Consider the following 17,706-nt stretch of genomic DNA (forward strand, 5'->3'; position numbering starts at 1 on the left):
AGAATCTCTGTAAAAAACGGTCGTTGCTACATAAAATTTAGCAGAAAAAAGCTCATGTTTCTTTTTTGGCTGTGTGCCATTCATTCCCTTGAAAGAATTACGATAATTTTCAGAATCACTGATATTTCTGTTCTGTGAAATATGGTATTAGGTCAATACTGATTTTTTTAATCCTCCTTCAGTTAAGACAAAAAATGTTGTTTTTTTATTTGAGAACTCTCTCCATATACAGATACGACATGTTAGCAGATGGCTTATGAAATAATAACCCGATTTATCATGTTTATTGAGTTTTGAAATCAATGCAATTTCAAGGCCGATAGTGTTCCGTCGGAACTTTCTGGTCAATAGTATGAATGAAATGAATTCCTCATATTATATTATATTATAAGACCAATACTACGAATGACATTCTAATGCGGGCATCAATATGACACTCCCTCGTTGTGTGGGGTGCGCATGGGCTATAGGTCGAGGTCAAGGTCAAAACCTGTCATCTAGTTCGATCTGTTTCTTTTTTCTCACGGTGTTCAATGAAGTATTACACGAAAGTGCGGATTACTTTTTGCAAACACTCCTTAATGTAACACGGGTTGTTAGCTTAAGTAATAGAAAATTCATCAATTTGAAATAATGATCGTGTAGTAATTTACTTTGGGATGCACGAAAAGAGATTTTCAACCGATGCAAAACGACGTCAAACTTGGCGTCGTAAGTTTTCTCGGCAATTCATCGTTAGGGCTAATCAAATTTGAAATTTCGCCGAATAATCAGGTTTTTTTTAAATGTGTCAATTATAATATTTTCGGCTTAAAATAAGTAGATAAATTCCAGGATGAAGAATGTCGATATTGCGGCTAAAGTTCAAGCTCTCAATGATTGAATTAAAGTTTATGGATCTCAAATGCAGGTCTGCAAATGGGGATTTTTACACCTTTAGCAGCTTCTATCGAACCCGTTTTATTTTGCCCTCTCCTCATGTGAATGGCATAAGCGTTTCCCGATAATTTCGAGTGAAATGAAATGTACTGGACCGTATGAAGATTACGCCGGGTAAAGAATCAAATGCTTTACGATATAACAATGGTATATTTTGAAGCATCTAAATACTGTGCATAAAGAATATATTATAGTTGTAGTCGGTTATACCTTGACAAAGAACACAAGGCGCATAAAGCAATTACAGATTTTAATCCAACCTATCTCATGTACACGTAATACACTCCAGTGCACACATAGAAGCACTAGGTCCTTACGCATAAAGCAATCATAGAGTGCAATCCAACTTAACCTACATTGTATGTACACGTAATACACTTCAGTGCACACAAAATGTACATCATCGTAGATGGAACTTCAAAACTGGTCTCCCTCCGCTACCAGGCACGTCCCAAGGAACCCAATTACCGTATAGCCTTAGCTGCAGGACCCCTGAGACTTAATCCCTGAGCACAGAAAATCTACCAATATTGTTAGGGATGAGTTCTCTCTTCTCTTTGTCTTATCTTGTCTCTCTATGTGCACGTTTATGTATTGAGTTGGGAATGATACTCAGATCTCGATCAGAGATTTCCCAGAGTGCCAATTTCAAGATGGCGATGATAGCTCTATGTCCGATATTCACTTTCTCGTAATACATGTCCACACTAAAAAATGTAACTTGAAAATACATGTAGTACTCGTAGACATGGCCTGATTTCATCTACATGATATGATTTGATGACCTGTGGGTCCTATCACTTTCTTTGAATCAGCGTGTTTTATGAACCGTGCTACATTACTCAGTTTAGACAGTGCTCGAGACTACCATGCCCAGTTTTTTTCACGCCTTTTATCGCAATGAAGCGAGAAAGATTCATTAGAAACTGGGAGCCTTTCGATGGACGACCGGCCCAACGCGTAGTCACTGGGCCGATCATAGGAAATCCGTAGTGTAGAGTCACACAGCAAAAGATGAAGCAGAGCACAGAAGATGAACAAGAGGCCGTCGTTTAATCCGTAGATCAGCTCCTGGACTAAGTGACTATTCTAGTCAGCCACATAATCAAACTGACCGGCGAGGACCAGCCAGCAATTGACCTAATGGCGTTTAGCACGATGTCATAACCATGCGTCAAGAGGGACCACATTAGCTAAGAGAGCTATGTCGCCCGCGGTCATACTGCTGCAGTAAATGAAAAAGATCATTCACAGCTGATTTTGCAGTGAAACACTGCTGGCTCTTGCCCCGCAACCTTTCAGATGCTGAGAGACATCGCTGTAAAATATTTGGAATAGGTGCATCAGATTTATCGAATCGGCATCATGGCCCAGAATGGGGCTACGGCAAAAGAAACAGCCAATGTCCTTCAGAAAAATATTTGGAAATCTGTGCGATGAAGATTTCAAAATACGTTTAAACGAAAATAGCATTCCCTTGTCCTATCGGTCAATGGTAATAATGAGTTGAAACATAGTTGAACGACTCATATTCCCGGTTTTCTAGGAGTCATTTTTCCGGCAAGCTGCAAGGAATATGTAAAATGGTTAACTCAGATACCGTCCCTAAAGGAGGGACATTTTAATTGCCATTCCCTCTGGGCAGAGCATCCAGCGAGCAGGATCGAGTTTGTTTCAGACCAGAAAAAACAAGGAAGAAATAAAGTCTGCGCAGAAAATCCAGGGATCCTTTTTGATATTCCTTTGCAAAAATTAGGTTCACAGTCTTTTTGTCTCTCACAAGAGCAAGAAGACATGAAAATTTATTTTGTCAACAAAATTATGACACATGAGTGCTTACAAGTAGTATTCAGTTGAAGAAATGAAATATAAGCTATTGTTGATGTTTTTACTATCAGAATCCATTAGGTTACATCGTGTGAGTAAACAAGATGTTACATTGCGACCGATATATAACTCTTGGATGTCACAACGAAATTCTCAAGAAGAAAATGCACTCTTCAGTCATTAATGCCTGCAATGTTTGCATGCGCATTGTAAACTATAGCTACTTCGTTTATTTCAATTGTGTTAATCTCGAACAAGACTAAAAATCGAAAGTGGATTTCTGTGGGAAATTTCCTCCACTGACCATGTGTTCTGTGGCAGAGTTGAAGTGATTAATCGCTGTATCGAAGGCTGGAGAATTGGAGGATGGCTCCGCGGACTCACTGTTCCGCAGTAAATTCAAATCACCGTGGGATTCGACCAACCGCATCGGTTTAGAGAATACTTTTTTCCGGTTTGAAATTACAAAAGCTTTGGTTTTCGAGTGACTGGTTTGTGGTATCGGATGATCAGACCGGGATGTTGTTTCGGTTCAAGATTTGATGCAGAAATGTTTAATGCAGCAGACGTTTTATGCAAACCTCGCAACAGTTCCCATCCCAGAATCACATAGCATCACGAAAGCATCAGCAATTACCTCGAGGAACGAGGTATGATTGAAAGATTTGGGATTGGCTCCCGATTTTCTTTCTGATCTGGTAGATATCAGATGATCTTTTTCCGTTGCCCATCCTAGAAATTCATGATCCATAAAAAGACATTAACATTATCATTTGAGATTCCTGAAGGACAGAGTCCAAGGACACCCATTACGATGACAGCTGGTCTTTAAATCAATAAATGGTTTTCCTTCAGTGGCCACTCCCTAGTATCAACTTAAAGAAGGTTTTTAACTTTTTTTCGTGTTATCATGACGAAAGACTTTTTCGAACTTTGGTTCGAAACTCTCATTTGGTTTCAGATGTATTCATTTTAGGTTGCGGTATAGAAAGTAGGTTTTGCGTCATTCAAGCCGTGTATATTGAGTGCATCAGATGCACCCAGCCTTTTCTGCTAGACAGCCTTGCATTGAAACTCCAAACCACGTCTCCTTAAAAACATATTTGAACAAGGCGTGTGCTAGCTGTCCAGCAAATAAGCTTCCCTTACAGCCAGTTAGCTTTCCTTGTCATTGCTTGTTGGCGATACACTGCAGTAAATATGTACAACAATGTTCTAATTTGGCTGATCAACCATAATGTACCTAATCAACCCAATTCACCCAATGTCACTTTCATTTTGTCCTTACACATTAATGCAGGTTTAATGCAATGATTCCATTAGTTTAATTTCATTACAATTTTATTACCTCATTGAATTCCCATGATACTTTTAGCGAAAACTGCTCAGCATTGGAAGCTAACATAGCGGTTCTTAAGGGGGATAGGGCGTCCCCTATTTCGTATTTTAGTTCTGTGCTCGTTGTGACGAAATGCTGCCCGAACAAAAAAGAAAAGTGTTGTCAGTTGCTTGTTTTTGATTATCACTCACATCACACACCACTCCCAACTACGGACCAAATAACCACTTTTTCGGAATTAGCAAAACAGTCGCTGGTGTTAGTTCTGCAGCTGAATCTTATCCAACTTATCTTTTCGCACCTCCTTCAACGCATCAGTGGAGAGTTCGTTTATATTCTCTAAAAAACCAATAACATTGTGTCTGTGTATATCTAAAGGGTTTATTGAGAGGTTGGTGACTGATGGACGAGATGGTTGGAATATAAATGGTTTTGTAAGGATCTTCTTAATATTTTTGGATTGGTCGCGGCAGAATAGGAAAACGTCTCGAAAAACACAGAGGTGGCGACCGCCATACCGCCAAATCAATGAAAGCTTTGACCATCTAACGACTTCTGGCTTCACGCTGTTGAATTGTCTAACCCCCAGCCGTCAATATTGAAAGCAGGAATGGGGTCTTTTGATTGGCCAATCTGACTTGACGTCTCCAGAATTCTGCTTAAGGGTAATCGTAAATGAAATGTCTACATATTTTTTTAATGATATACTCTATTACAATAACGCACAGCGCAGTGATAGACATTTATATAGCGAAATCCTCCGAGTGGTGAAATACCTCCGCCACGATTGACACACCGTTTCATCCACAAAAGGAAATATGACTCATTTTGTGCTTTCTGCACGGAATCCATATTGTTTACTTCGGGCTGCAAATTGCCCTCAAAGTCAACTTAAATTTCTCTTAGGTTTCCAATGATATGCGAAGGAGAAGTTCATATCATCCTATCCTGACAGACTACCCTATTTAATATACGAAGACAAGAACGCGTATGTCTGGCTCACTTACGCTGGATTCCACTTTCGAAATCGAGGCTGTCGGTCAACAAAATGGCGGATATTAGCAAAGAAACTAACAGAGCATTGGGTGTTTGAAATAGTTAAAGAAATGCATCCTTTGCTTTGTGCAAGGTTGAAATATTACACTTTAGTTGTTTGAAGGATTTCGAATTAACCCGCGTATTTCACCCATCGTAATGTGTGACATATTACATTAGAATAACAGCAGCGCGATTTCGACATTATTTTGTGCTGATTCTTAGCAAAAATTCCAAAAGCAGCAATTCCAATTTTGCATTTTATCGCACCTTCTCAGTGCCTTGTGCAAAACAAACACACCAACGTGAAAGAGATTCAATCAGAGACAAAGATACCAGGCAACCTCATCCCAGGGATAACTTGTGCTTCTATTGCTGACGCATTTCATGCATTGGGTCTTTCCTCTGATCATATGGACGAGCTTTCGAATTTCGGAAAAACACACCTTGAACCGGTAACATGAAGTTCGAATTTTGTACAGCTTCGCCAATGCATTTATTCTGTGCATTAGGACCTTGGAACGGGTTGGCCCTGATGGCCATTAGAGGAAGGGCCAGATAAGATGTATCTGTTTAGAGAATAACCCCGGTTTCCATCGTCATTCGGGTATCTGATGACAATCGGCTGCACCCAGCATCCAAACAAGATGCTAACGAATGCCAATGGCGTCGTAAGAATCTCGCTTCCGAGATAACCTCTCGTTTGCCCGAGATCATATCTTCTCGCGAGATTTTATCTCAAGCGTTTTAATGACACTCGGATGAACATTTGGTCTCATCAGAAAAGGTTATCGTGAATCTGTACAGTAGGTGAGCTCTGCATTAGATGGTTTCTTATACAGTCCGAGACAGATTATCAACAATCTATGGAAGGTGCCACGGAGGAAATTATTTGTCCTATTTTGAGTCGACTCTGCATAAACTGCCGGGGAAATGCACAAGCGACAATTTGGCAGGGAAGAATATTAACCACGTATTACGCCAGCAGAGTGCATTATTACCAATAAATTAATTCCTACTGGAATAGCTCAAAACCGCCGAGAGTAGTAATGTTGACTTACGCCACCAACAAAAAGCCTTGAAATATGTCAATTTGACTAGGTCAAGATGTTGGAAACAACTTGGAATCATTTTGGGCAAATGTGACTCGAACTTCTTCTGACCAGCCTGCCGATGATTTGATACCTTTGTGGCTATATCATAGATCTCGGGTCATACGATTGAGCTTGATACCTCGATCTTCCCTTTGAGGCCTGCAGTTGGAAGGTTGCATCTCGGACTCGCCCCATCTAATCTGATACACTGGTGGCCTTTCAGAGGTAAGAAATTGGGGTCTTGGAAATCCATTCTTGTTTAGAAGTAAGGGCTCAGAATCTTTGATAGTCGTTCGCCAAATACAACCTCACCCTAAAACAAGACAATAGAATGAGTTGAATAGAAATTTCAAGATTGCTCTAAGATCCACGGATTCCGATATAAATCAATGGAAGCAAGTCGTAGGTTTAAAAAGTGACCTCTTAGAATGGATTTCATGAGTATGTTTACTTTACCCGGGTCAAATGTAAATACATTTCACGAATGGACCCAGCCTTTAATTGCTGCGACGTTTCTACTCCAACTCCACTCGATACGTTTGATGGTAATTACAATTTGCTACGGAGCGACGCTTGATTAAGTCAATCTAATAACATAATGGACCGTGATGCCTTTATTCCCATATTTGGCCGGCGGCCATCACTAGAACAGTGGTGAAAAAGCAGAACATTTCCAGGAAAGAAACTTTAAAGGGAAAAGAGCAGGAACGAAGGGAATGTTTTTGAAAGTGTTTCAAGAAGAATTCGCCTGATATCTCAGTGTACATTGAATACTAAATGTGCATCGATTTGCGTCAGATTAGGATGAAAATATTTTACACATGGTAAAGGTTCGTAAATCAAACACTCGCAGATCTGAGGAGGATGCATTTCGTTTCAAAATAGCATTTTGTGCTCGGGTTTGGTAAGGTCAGCCTCAAGGGTGCAGATTTAGTTTTTCTGCGCACATTACCAAACAGATTATAAACACGTGCTGTCACATTACAGTATCGTGGACAAGCACTTCAAGTAATCTTATGGTAAAAATGCGTTGGCACGCGAAACTGACACAACGAACAAAGGCTTAGTCGTTTCGCGCAACATGGTACTTCCATGAGTAGGCCAATCTTTGAAGAGAAAACTTGAAATTGACGATTTGCATTTTACGAAATGACATTGCTAGGTCTGTAATGCCTTTCGGTGATGAATTGATAACACGAGATAACACAATGTGGACGCGAGTTTTACCTCACACCTTTTAAGCGCATTTTGTTTCGCAGTGAGAAAGTGGGAAGGTTAAGATAAAAACACCTTCCCAAGGGAAAGGGTAATTAGCATTATCTCCAGGCTGGCCTTGAAAAATCTAATAATGGGCATTCTTAAATCGTTTACATCACCGGATGGGCGACCTTGCAAAAACGGAATTTTCGTTCAATTCAGTACAGACGCGTAGGTACGGGTTCCTAGCGGGCGCATGCCCCTGTGGAAATCGTCAGGATGTTCCATGGTAAATTTCAAGTTCCCTCGAGTGCATTTGGAACCTTATAGTAATCTAAAATCTCGGACGTGATGCAAATTTTCATTTCTTTCGGTGGGACGTGTTTGAAATTTGCTGCAATTTCTTTTATTGAAATCGTATTCCATGAATCATGAGAATAAAACTTAATTTCTGCGCATCCGATGTCATTGCTGAGGGAATCTGATGATTAACTTGGTGAACCCACACTCAGCCTAATATCTCAACGTGTAACTACAAGGGCACGTGACTTGCAATTAAATGACATATACATGTACCTATTTCAAAGTGTAAGTTTTGTCTATGTGATAAATGTCATGGTTTGCGGACGATCACATCAACTTTTTTTCGTCCCTATAGCAAAATGGCGATATGGCGTCAGGATCACTGATAAGACAGTATTCGTTGTGGTTTCACGTGAAATTGTTCCTCAGTTCGAAGATTTGTATTACCAGTCTTCCTTTTTGTTATTGAAATAAAACTGACAGGTTGACACAACGTCAAATTTGGACATGGTACAGCCACTCCGCATGGTTCATTCCGTCAACGCCGACGAAAGCCAAATCAAAATTACTGTAACAATCAAATGCCTTCTGACAATATTTTTCAAGTGAGGAATCATCTTTCTTTCGTTGCCTTTGACAACTTTTCAGCATTTTTCCTGCCATTTTAAAGCCAACTAGAAAGAAGTCCAGGATGCATTAACTGCCAATGGTGCAGCACGATTAGATTAACGCGAATATGCAGAAGTTGTTTTTGACCGCTAAACACCACACAACAAACGCAACTACTACTAATTTCCTGTGTTCTCGCTCTTAATGGTTTTTCCGAGATCCACAATTGAATGAAGCTAAGGGCCCCGTTAGCTCCTTTTCGGAAATGCCCCTTGGCGTGTGTCGGAACCAATTTCTGTCATAAATTAGCAAAATGCATGGCCCTCCAAATAAAAGTTCCGACAGTTGTCCGGCAAATGTACATGACTTTCTGTACACCTCGGAGACTCGGCGCTGGAGAGTGTTGTGATAGATGTTACGCGCTGCAGCAAGAAAATGCCGAGTAGCTTTGGCAACTTTTGTGCTGACGCGACCTTCTCTTCGCATTTCATTCATGAAGGAGGGAGGAAAAACTATCCATTAGCAACAGTACCCCGAAGGTCGGGTGGTTAGAACATTGTATCAGAATGTATCTGGCAACCAGTAGCTAAACATAGGTTAAGCGTGGGCGTGGGTAACGGACTTCTTTGAGAAGCATAACCTATTAATGCTGATTTTACTTCGATTTAATACCAATCAATGTAAAATCTCAGTTGTATATCTTTCGTCCTCGAACCACACATTTCAACCATTGACGAGTGTATGTCTTTTTCGTTACAGCTCCTAAACCAGTGTGCAAAGAAGACTGTGGGGAGGCCGACTGTGTCCTCCTTGTTGGCAAAAAGGAGACTGAGTGTTACTGCGTGGCCAATCTCCGGAAGCCCATCGACGGCAAGTGCCCCGGACAAATTGGAGTTATAGGTATGTACCAGGTGGGTTAGGCACAATCAGAAGCTCCTTTGAGTCATCTTATGCTATCTGTCAGTGCTATTACTTAAGTCCATTTACAAAAATATCCGCTATTTTTCCTCTAGGCCAACCCGCTTCAGCTTGCAAGGAAGACTGTGGGGAAGCAACGTGCGTGAAGGACGACAACGAGCCCCCGAGATGCCTCTGTGTCTTCAGCCTGAAACAACCGGTCAACGGAACGTGCTCGGAGACAGCGGAACCAGGTATGAAGTGTTCTTAAAATCATTCATGGCGATCTCCAGAATGTCGAATAACCATGCACATGAACAGGCAAGCTTTCCTATGTGCTTATTCAACATAAACTCAAAATAATTTTAAGATTTATCTTTTCCCTGAATAGTTGATATATTCATCTGTTCATTCGGATGCTACATTCCTTGTAGTGCAGCGCACAGAAAAAGTCGAAACTCACAGAAAAGGTCAGAACTTTGACTCGTTCTGTGAGCTAGTGTACATTACTAGGTTCAAAACTGGTCTGATGAAGTTCCCTGAATAGACTAAGATGATACCTCTAGAACGATTAAAACTCGCGATTTGGGGGGGGGGGGGGGGGGGAAACACGGAGTGAGTAAGCCCACATAACATGACCATTCCAATTTCAGTGGAAAACATCATAGCCGGCTGCATGAATCGATTTCATGATTTGTTGTGCTGACGCCTTGGTGCAGCTAGCGGAATCTTTATCGATTCATTATGATAAGTTGCGGTTTTATTATGTGCAACATTCTCTCATTGATGCATACATTTGTTGTTGTCATTTGTGTTTGGCGAAGAAGTGCCTGCAATAACATTATATTCTAGGCTCAGTTCTATTTGATTTTCTCATACGGAAACATTTATCTTCGCTGGCCTTCTCAGTACCTATTATACGAAATACGGCATTGGAATTGGCCTCTAATGGCATATATTCGTTTTTTACATTGATACTGCGACAAGAAACTGCTTTATTGATAGCATTTAGACTGCTAATGACGCTGCAGTATGTGTTTTTAACTAACTAGTTAACGTGGGAAGAAGAACGAAGAATGAGAAGATGACAACGTCTTCTCTTGGACCTTTAGTACTCGGATGATATTCATGCCCTTGCGAAAAGTAGCGGTTAAACAGGTAGCAGGTATCTTACCCAAACTAGAACATCCATTTTCAGCGGACTACTCTGACGGCGGTGATCCGGAGCCCGTGCCTCATGAGACCATTGTCAACATTGTGGAGAGTCACAAGAATGAGACGGTACGTAGCACATAGCGTCAACATTGGCGGCATCTGTAGAACTGCGAGTCGCACGGATGTTGAGGCCCATGTTGAAGCTTACGAAATCATGGGTATCCGATACTCATGTGAGGACTTTGAGTCAACATCGCATCTGGCCATGTCAGCCTCCTTCATTTTAATTCTCACTATTTGAGTTCATGCCGCAGTGCACAATCTTTGATATATCAACTTGTCAGTGACCAAGTCCTTAATTTCGCGTCGTCTTTCTCTATTCTAGGGCAAGCCAATGGCTCTCGTGGGCACCGACCTTCACCATCTAAATCAGACCGTCCTCATCCTTGAGATTCTGATGCCTCTGATTGGTCTGCTAATAATAGCCATGGTAGTTCTCCTCATAATGAAGAAGAGAAAGGTCGGGCTATTCAAACCACGTGATAAATCCAACAACGCTAGTTGGCTGCACCGGAATGACAACTCGATGCTATTAGACAGCATGAGCCTCGTGAATAAGAATCCGACATATTACAGGTTGGTACTGAAAAGATCGTCAGTGGTAATTCTTTTGAATCGGCATTATATCATCACTTGTGATATTACGTTTTTTTTGCCCTTGATGGTTTTTGCGAAACGATTCCCTTAAAAAGGCATTACTATGGATACTTGTTATCAATATTGCCTTGATGACCCATGGGATTGGTCGTTTGGTTTGCGTATCTTCGGAATATTTCATACCCGCTAAAGAAATTAAAGACTGTGATGCTTTTGGGAACGAGACAGTTCGCAGAGTAACAAATGGCTCTTTAAAGTTTACTGAAAAATAATTTTAGAACAATTTTACCAAGGCATGTTTGTCGATCTCGCCAGTTGTCTATCTATTGATGAAAGCCGCGGGCTGTGCCGATCAGTACCCTTGCCCACACAGGCAACTAGAAACATCGTCATGGTACGACAAAACGATACACAAAATAGGTTTACTGAACCTCACTTCTATCCACACTTCCAGTCCGCACCCGGAAGTAGTCATTACCAAGTTCCACGTGAAGGAGATCCCGTCAGAGAAATTGGCCCTGCTGGAGGAGATAGGCGAGGGTGCATTTGGACAAGTCTTCAAGGGTAAATACTTTTTTACGGTTATACTCTCTTTGCATATCGTCTATGTTTACTAATATTGCTTGGTAAGAGTCAGTTATAACCAAACAGCGTTCTTTTGCCATAGTTACAGCAGGCGGTTGTTGGGGGAGTCTGTAGAAACGACTCGTTCGACCATCACATCCAGGGCTATTGCAACAGGATAGTCACCCGCATCGAACAAATATTCGACTTTGAGAAAGTAGAGCGTATCTCTGAGATGACGATTAAGAGAGGCTACTGAAATACGTTGTAAATATTGGAGGTTACGCTTCACTACAATGCTGAGTTCAGTATCTATCTCCATAGAATGGATCAAGCGAGTCGGTACTGAGATTAAGGTTAACGCAAACCACGCAAAGGCATTGGCCCGTTGACAACCTCATCTACAAGTATACATTCGCAGTCAGTTGGTTTCCTTCTGTCACAAGTGCTATCGCGCAATGACTTCAATTGCAAACAACATTTCATTTAATATCTAGGGGAATTGCAACAAGACAGCAGCCCAAGCCGCCTAGTGGCCGTGAAACTGTTGAAGAACGGGGTCTCGCGAGAAATCAAAGAGGACTTTGAGAGGGAAGTCGAGATTACGAGTACATTCGACCATGATAACATTCTGAAACTGATTGGAGTCGTAACTAAAGGTGGGTTGAAGGCGCAGTTGACTTATTCTTACGGATGAAACATGCACTTAAAACATTAGGTCTCCTATTGTCAGATTTGTGTTTACGAAGTAGGCCAGATCTTTTTGCGTTCTCAGCGCAGCAGCTGAGATGATACAAATTTGGAAGGTAATGTGAACACGAAACAATTATATTTAATTTCTGATGATTGCAGCGATATGTATTTGGGCGCGATTGACCTAGGGTCAAGGATAGTGTAGTCCGCTCAAGTATTCAACATGACCACCATCATGAGAGGCCGCCATTTTGTTGTTGATGTGGGGATCTGTTGGCACGCGCACACCGACGTTGTGCGGGAGAGCATCACAATGCTCACTCTGATAAAACTGTTTTATTTCCTTCAGATGTGAATGATTCCCCCTACATGGTCTTCGAGTTCATGGAACATGGCGATCTTGCCGGCATGCTGAGGAAGAACGACCCAGTAATGAGACGCAACAAGGATAAACTCATTCTCAAAGATGTAAGCTGCTGAAATTCGCTTTGCATTGTTGATTGAACATGTTCGGGCTGGGTTGTATGGATTTAGTGTGACAGGGGCCGTATCTTAGACACAGTGCCCTTCTAAGGCTAGGATGTTGAGTTTTGTTACACATGTATAACTTTTCATGACTTGTAAAGTTGCAGTGCTACTCGATATTACCAACTCATCACCTTTTTTATAGTAAATATGGCGTGCCGTAACTACATCTTTTTCAGACTGACTTAGTCGACGTGGCCATCCAAGTCGCCAATGGAATGGTCTACCTTACCCAGCAACACTTCGTTCACCGTGATTTGGCCACCAGGAACTGCCTCGTCGGGGACGCTCTCATCGTCAAAATATCTGACTTCGGCATGTCCAGGGATATCTATACTTGCGATTATTACAAGGTAATACTTGTGGAGTCTTTATCCTATTTCCTTGTAAACCAGTATTATGCTTTCAATCGTTACTGCTCAAAATCTTGTCACAACTCTGCCTATGATTTTCCTGAGTAAAAGCCAAACTGTCATTTTGCAGATCGGTGGTTCGCGGATGCTGCCTGTCCGCTGGATGTCGCCAGAGAGCGTCAAGTACGGCAAGTTCACCACCGAGAGTGACGTGTGGGCCTACGGTGTGGTCCTGTGGGAGATCTTCTCCTACGGCAAGCAGCCTTACTATGGACACGGGAACGAGGAGGTACGTATCAACATTATTGTGAGAAGTCCGTCAGAGTAGTTTTGACTTCTATTCGACCAACCAAGATGGCGTTCATATTAGTAGTAGACTTGCAGAGTGAGTTCCACTTGAGTTTGGCTGGAATTCCCGGCGGAATCGTGAACACTGTCATTGGAGAAACCCCAAACATGTCAAAGGTCACACAGTGTCAAAATTAATCCATTGACGAAGGCTACCGTAGGTCAAAATACGTGTGTTTGTTTGTAATGTTGACTCTTGCATGTGACAGACAACCTCATCTCCTGGTGCAAACTTTAGGGATCTCTAATCAAGCACATCATAATTTTGAGGTATGATTTCTCGTCCCGAAATTAGTCTAAACTTTGAGGAATCAATTGAATTTGCAGGTGGTCATGTTTATAGAAAACCACACCCTACTGAACAGGCCCGAGGTCTGCCCAGAGGACATATACAAGATCATGCTCCAGTGTTGGATTACGGATCCGAACGAGAGGGCCTCCTTCGTGGACATCCACAGGGCCCTCATCGACTACAGCAAGAGAGTGGTACGGAACTTCCACAAGGTGCGGGCGGACGTTTGCCCGAGTTCCAGTTACGTGGTCCAGTTGTAAGGCTGGGTAAAGCTGATATATTTGGGGCCAAGATAGGGGGCTTGTACTGCAGGATGTTAAGTTGCATCAGAGTAATGAATGCGCGGTCGCGACACATTTGAGTGCAAAGGATACTCATCGCTCCACTATATGTACTGTATATGACATTGTCATTTACTGTAAGGCTTTCAGCTTTGTACATTTTGATCGACCATAGGAGCTTCTGCTCTGATTCCCGCCATCATCTAGCAGTAATCACGCAGTACTTTGCCCTTCAGTGTTCACTGAGGTATTTTGAAGTAGGTTAAATTGTGGTTCTGGTGGCAGCACTGAAGAAAAACACAGCTAAAAACTAAACTTAACTTTGCAATGAAATGAAGATATAAGTTCAATGAAATCGGGTGTGGTCCATGGGTACGATAAGTTTTGACCAACTGCAAGTAATGATATTTTCTTTCCCACTAAACCAACTGGGGACAGTACATGATAATCTGGCTCTGGCGTATTATAGACCTACTGGTTTCTTTGTAAAAGTAGCTCGGTATCCACAAGAATACGTTCAAACGTCAATATTGAAAATATTTCGGTCTAGTTCAAAAGCCTACCACCAGAGCGCAAGATCTACGGAACTTTAGGGATTATCGATATATAGGAGTTCATCGAAGTTAATTATTGTAAGTAATACAAAAATATTCAATTTCTCATAAACTCATTAAGGTTTTACTGCTAATCTTCTGAGTTTTTCAACACCCTTGGAGGAAATTTTCTTGTCAAAATGTTGCGCTGGCAAAAATGCAATTTAAGTGGGACCAAACTAAAAACTCATTATCATTCTATTGTTAGTGCGGACATGTCATGTAACCTCGAAGACTTAAACTCCAATCGGCGAAATACGTTGCAAGTAGGTTTACTACAGATTTTTGTGTTGGAATGCTCAGTAAAAATAGCAGCAAAGACGATGAAAAGTAAAAGGGAGGACGATCGCCTACCGGGTGTATTTGTGCCAAAGGGATATGATTAAGGGTGCTCAGCGGAAGTAGTTTTTGAATATTTGAATTAAAATAACCCATATGACAATGAAATTCAATATCAAATTTTAAGTGCCATGGGTTAACTCAAACAGTAGGGCCGTTTACGAGTGACCGATCCGATTCGGTCTAGATTAGTCTGCCGTGTAAAACGCGCACGGCACGAACTGGATCTGGTCTGATCTGGTCCAGTTCGAGACATGTACCGTGGAACCCCGGTCGGCGACCACCCGGGTAACACGACCACCCCGGTATCTACAGTTGTAATCGGTTGCACAAGGAATTTCATGATCATATGGAAAAACTACATACTTTAAGTTCAAACCGTTTGTTAAAATATAGAAAGAAATGTGCGTGTCGATGATATACAATTTCAGTTGATTGATTTAGGTTGTGACAAAACAATATTAAGATAATATGTGACCATACAACGGAGGCCATATTGGCTACTCTAAAAAACCGTCATTGAAAAAAAATCGAACTGTCTGTTTGAATACATGACCGCGCGAGGAAATGTCGCGTCACTTATTGCGCCCATGATTGCAAACATCGTTGATTGGGAAAGAGATTCTGGACGAAAATGCCAATACAAATATCGGAATGTTGGATAAAAGGGAAGAGAAGAAATACGAGATTGTCATTATACTCCATATGCATTCCTTTTCATGAACTCAGTCACTTTCATCATTGGTTCATAGCACCAGCGACTAGGGGGCGTTTATTACGGCAAAAATTCAAGAAATCCATTCGGCGCTTTCAGGATTATTTCTAACAGCCAAACCTGAATCCGACATGTTGTCGCAAGTATCAATCAAAGTACCTGTTATGTGGTAACTCTCAAATTCGACGGAACTATGAACCAATATCTACCATCTTGAAATCCACTAGTACTATAGGTGAATAATAGGTGGCGTGTGTAAAATTTAATGGAGATGTTATACTATATCCAACATAATCTTAATTGGCAGCATAAGTGTACTATATGACGTAAGGATCAACATTGCAATTTTATAATTAGGGGTTTTATATGGACACTAGGATGATTAGGCAGCAGAAATGTAAGAGAAAAACAAAACGATCTTGACTTGTCATGCATGCACGGCTAAAGAGGATCGACCGATTTACTTGAAGAGACAACTTCGGCATGATATATGTTGACTTTTCACCGAAAATTGACCTTTACTACAAAATATATGATTGTGAGTTTCAGCCAGAGTGTTCAAATAAAACTTACTGAGTTTTCATACGTATTCACTTCATATATCAATATATAAAAGCAGTGTGTGTTTTATACAATGACGTAACTTGTATTTGTTCTAGCCAGTTTTATGTGACACCCTGTATCATTCTAGCAAAAAATTTCCCACCGAAATTCGGCACTTAAAATATCAAATTAATTACTATATTGTTATTGTATATTGAATTCACAGTCACACTCAATTGTTGAATGAACATGCTTTTCTTTCCGACTTAGAAAATTTCACTTGCTGTGTTTGATAATCATAAAAGATGGCATTGATTTATTAATTGCGAGCTAACGCACCCAGTCCTGGCTGTAGTATTTTCATGTGAAATAGACTTTATTCACATCTGCACGTTTCAGTCCTGGTGTGGTAGTAAAGGTTATTTTCCCAGCATTTGTACATTTTTGGTTGTGATAGGGAAGCTAAAAGCTCATTGATCGGTCAAAGTCCTTTTTGTCGGATGACATCTTTTTTTGCTCAGTTTCTCAACATCGCTACACTCGTCACTTTGAACGCCTTCAGATTTTGTTTGGCTTACTAGAAGTACAAGGTACGGGATTAAAACTGCTAGTGCCTAAAAAAGTAGAGAAGCCAAGTGTTCACGTGAACATGACCACGAATTACAAATTGGATCTCTGCGCCACCGCTGGAGAGAACCAGTTTGCATGGATGAAAGATCTGTGATGGCCGATCAGTGCAGCTGGATGATTTATTTTTCTAGCTATCAACACCATTCTGAAATATACTGTGACATTAGTTCGTGTATATATTATTCACATAAACCAAATTTGATTCGAGACTACAACTGAGATTATGAGTTTGAGACTGTTAAACAGCATGTCTGCTCCAGCAGACATGCTCAGTGCGGACCCTTTGTGGAGCCTGTTGTTCTCATGCTGGCTATGAACAACTGATTAGTTTGATCTGATCAGTTCATGATTAAAGGGTGTGATTGACACGCAGACAGTTCATCCAAAAGTGGCTATTGAAGCTCAGTGGATTTAATTTAGTTGTTTATTTTATTGTTTTAGTGTCGCGTAAATATCGCTCATGATTAAGTTGCCCATTATAACGAATCGTTGTCATGACTTTGCGCATGTTTATTGTTAATTAAATAAAAACAGTTTTTGAAAGCTTTGTTAGGCTCTTTATTTTAATTTCAGCCCTTCGAATGAGACTCAAAACCGAGGTTCCTTGTACCTGGTGTCTATGCCAGGGCAAGCTAAGACCCCACCAAGTGAGAAACATGAGTAGCTTGCGTGGACACTATCTCTCTCGCCAAAGTCGGACCGCTAGGCCAATAAACCCAATTGGCGCCTAACCGTAGTGGCACGTAGGATACGCTCATCCCGCCTTGGAGGAGGATTA

At 41.1% G+C, this 17,706-nt stretch overlaps 1 protein-coding gene across 2 annotated transcripts in view; it reads left to right on the forward strand.

Annotated features, from left to right (window-relative positions):
- The window catches only part of LOC135499989 (BDNF/NT-3 growth factors receptor-like), a 33,952-nt gene extending 16,481 nt beyond the window's left edge, over positions 1–17,471 (forward strand). Inside the window, exons 2-11 of one of the 2 annotated variants that reach the window (XM_064791080.1) lie at positions 9,103–9,243; positions 9,357–9,494; positions 10,424–10,521; positions 10,781–11,031; positions 11,507–11,616; positions 12,114–12,275; positions 12,659–12,777; positions 13,014–13,187; positions 13,318–13,476; positions 13,863–17,471. In XM_064791080.1, the coding sequence (XP_064647150.1) occupies positions 9,103–9,243; positions 9,357–9,494; positions 10,424–10,521; positions 10,781–11,031; positions 11,507–11,616; positions 12,114–12,275; positions 12,659–12,777; positions 13,014–13,187; positions 13,318–13,476; positions 13,863–14,087 (1,577 nt within the window). In that variant the 3' untranslated portion in view covers positions 14,088–17,471. The remainder of the gene's footprint in view (positions 1–9,102; positions 9,244–9,356; positions 9,495–10,423; positions 10,522–10,780; positions 11,032–11,506; positions 11,617–12,113; positions 12,276–12,658; positions 12,778–13,013; positions 13,188–13,317; positions 13,477–13,862) is intronic. The other variant, XM_064791081.1, reaches the window with a different exon arrangement.
- The last annotated feature ends 235 nt before the right edge of the window (positions 17,472–17,706 follow it).

This window comes from Lineus longissimus, chromosome 15, assembly GCF_910592395.1.
Source record: "Lineus longissimus chromosome 15, tnLinLong1.2, whole genome shotgun sequence".
NCBI lineage: Eukaryota > Metazoa > Nemertea > Pilidiophora > Heteronemertea > Lineidae > Lineus > Lineus longissimus.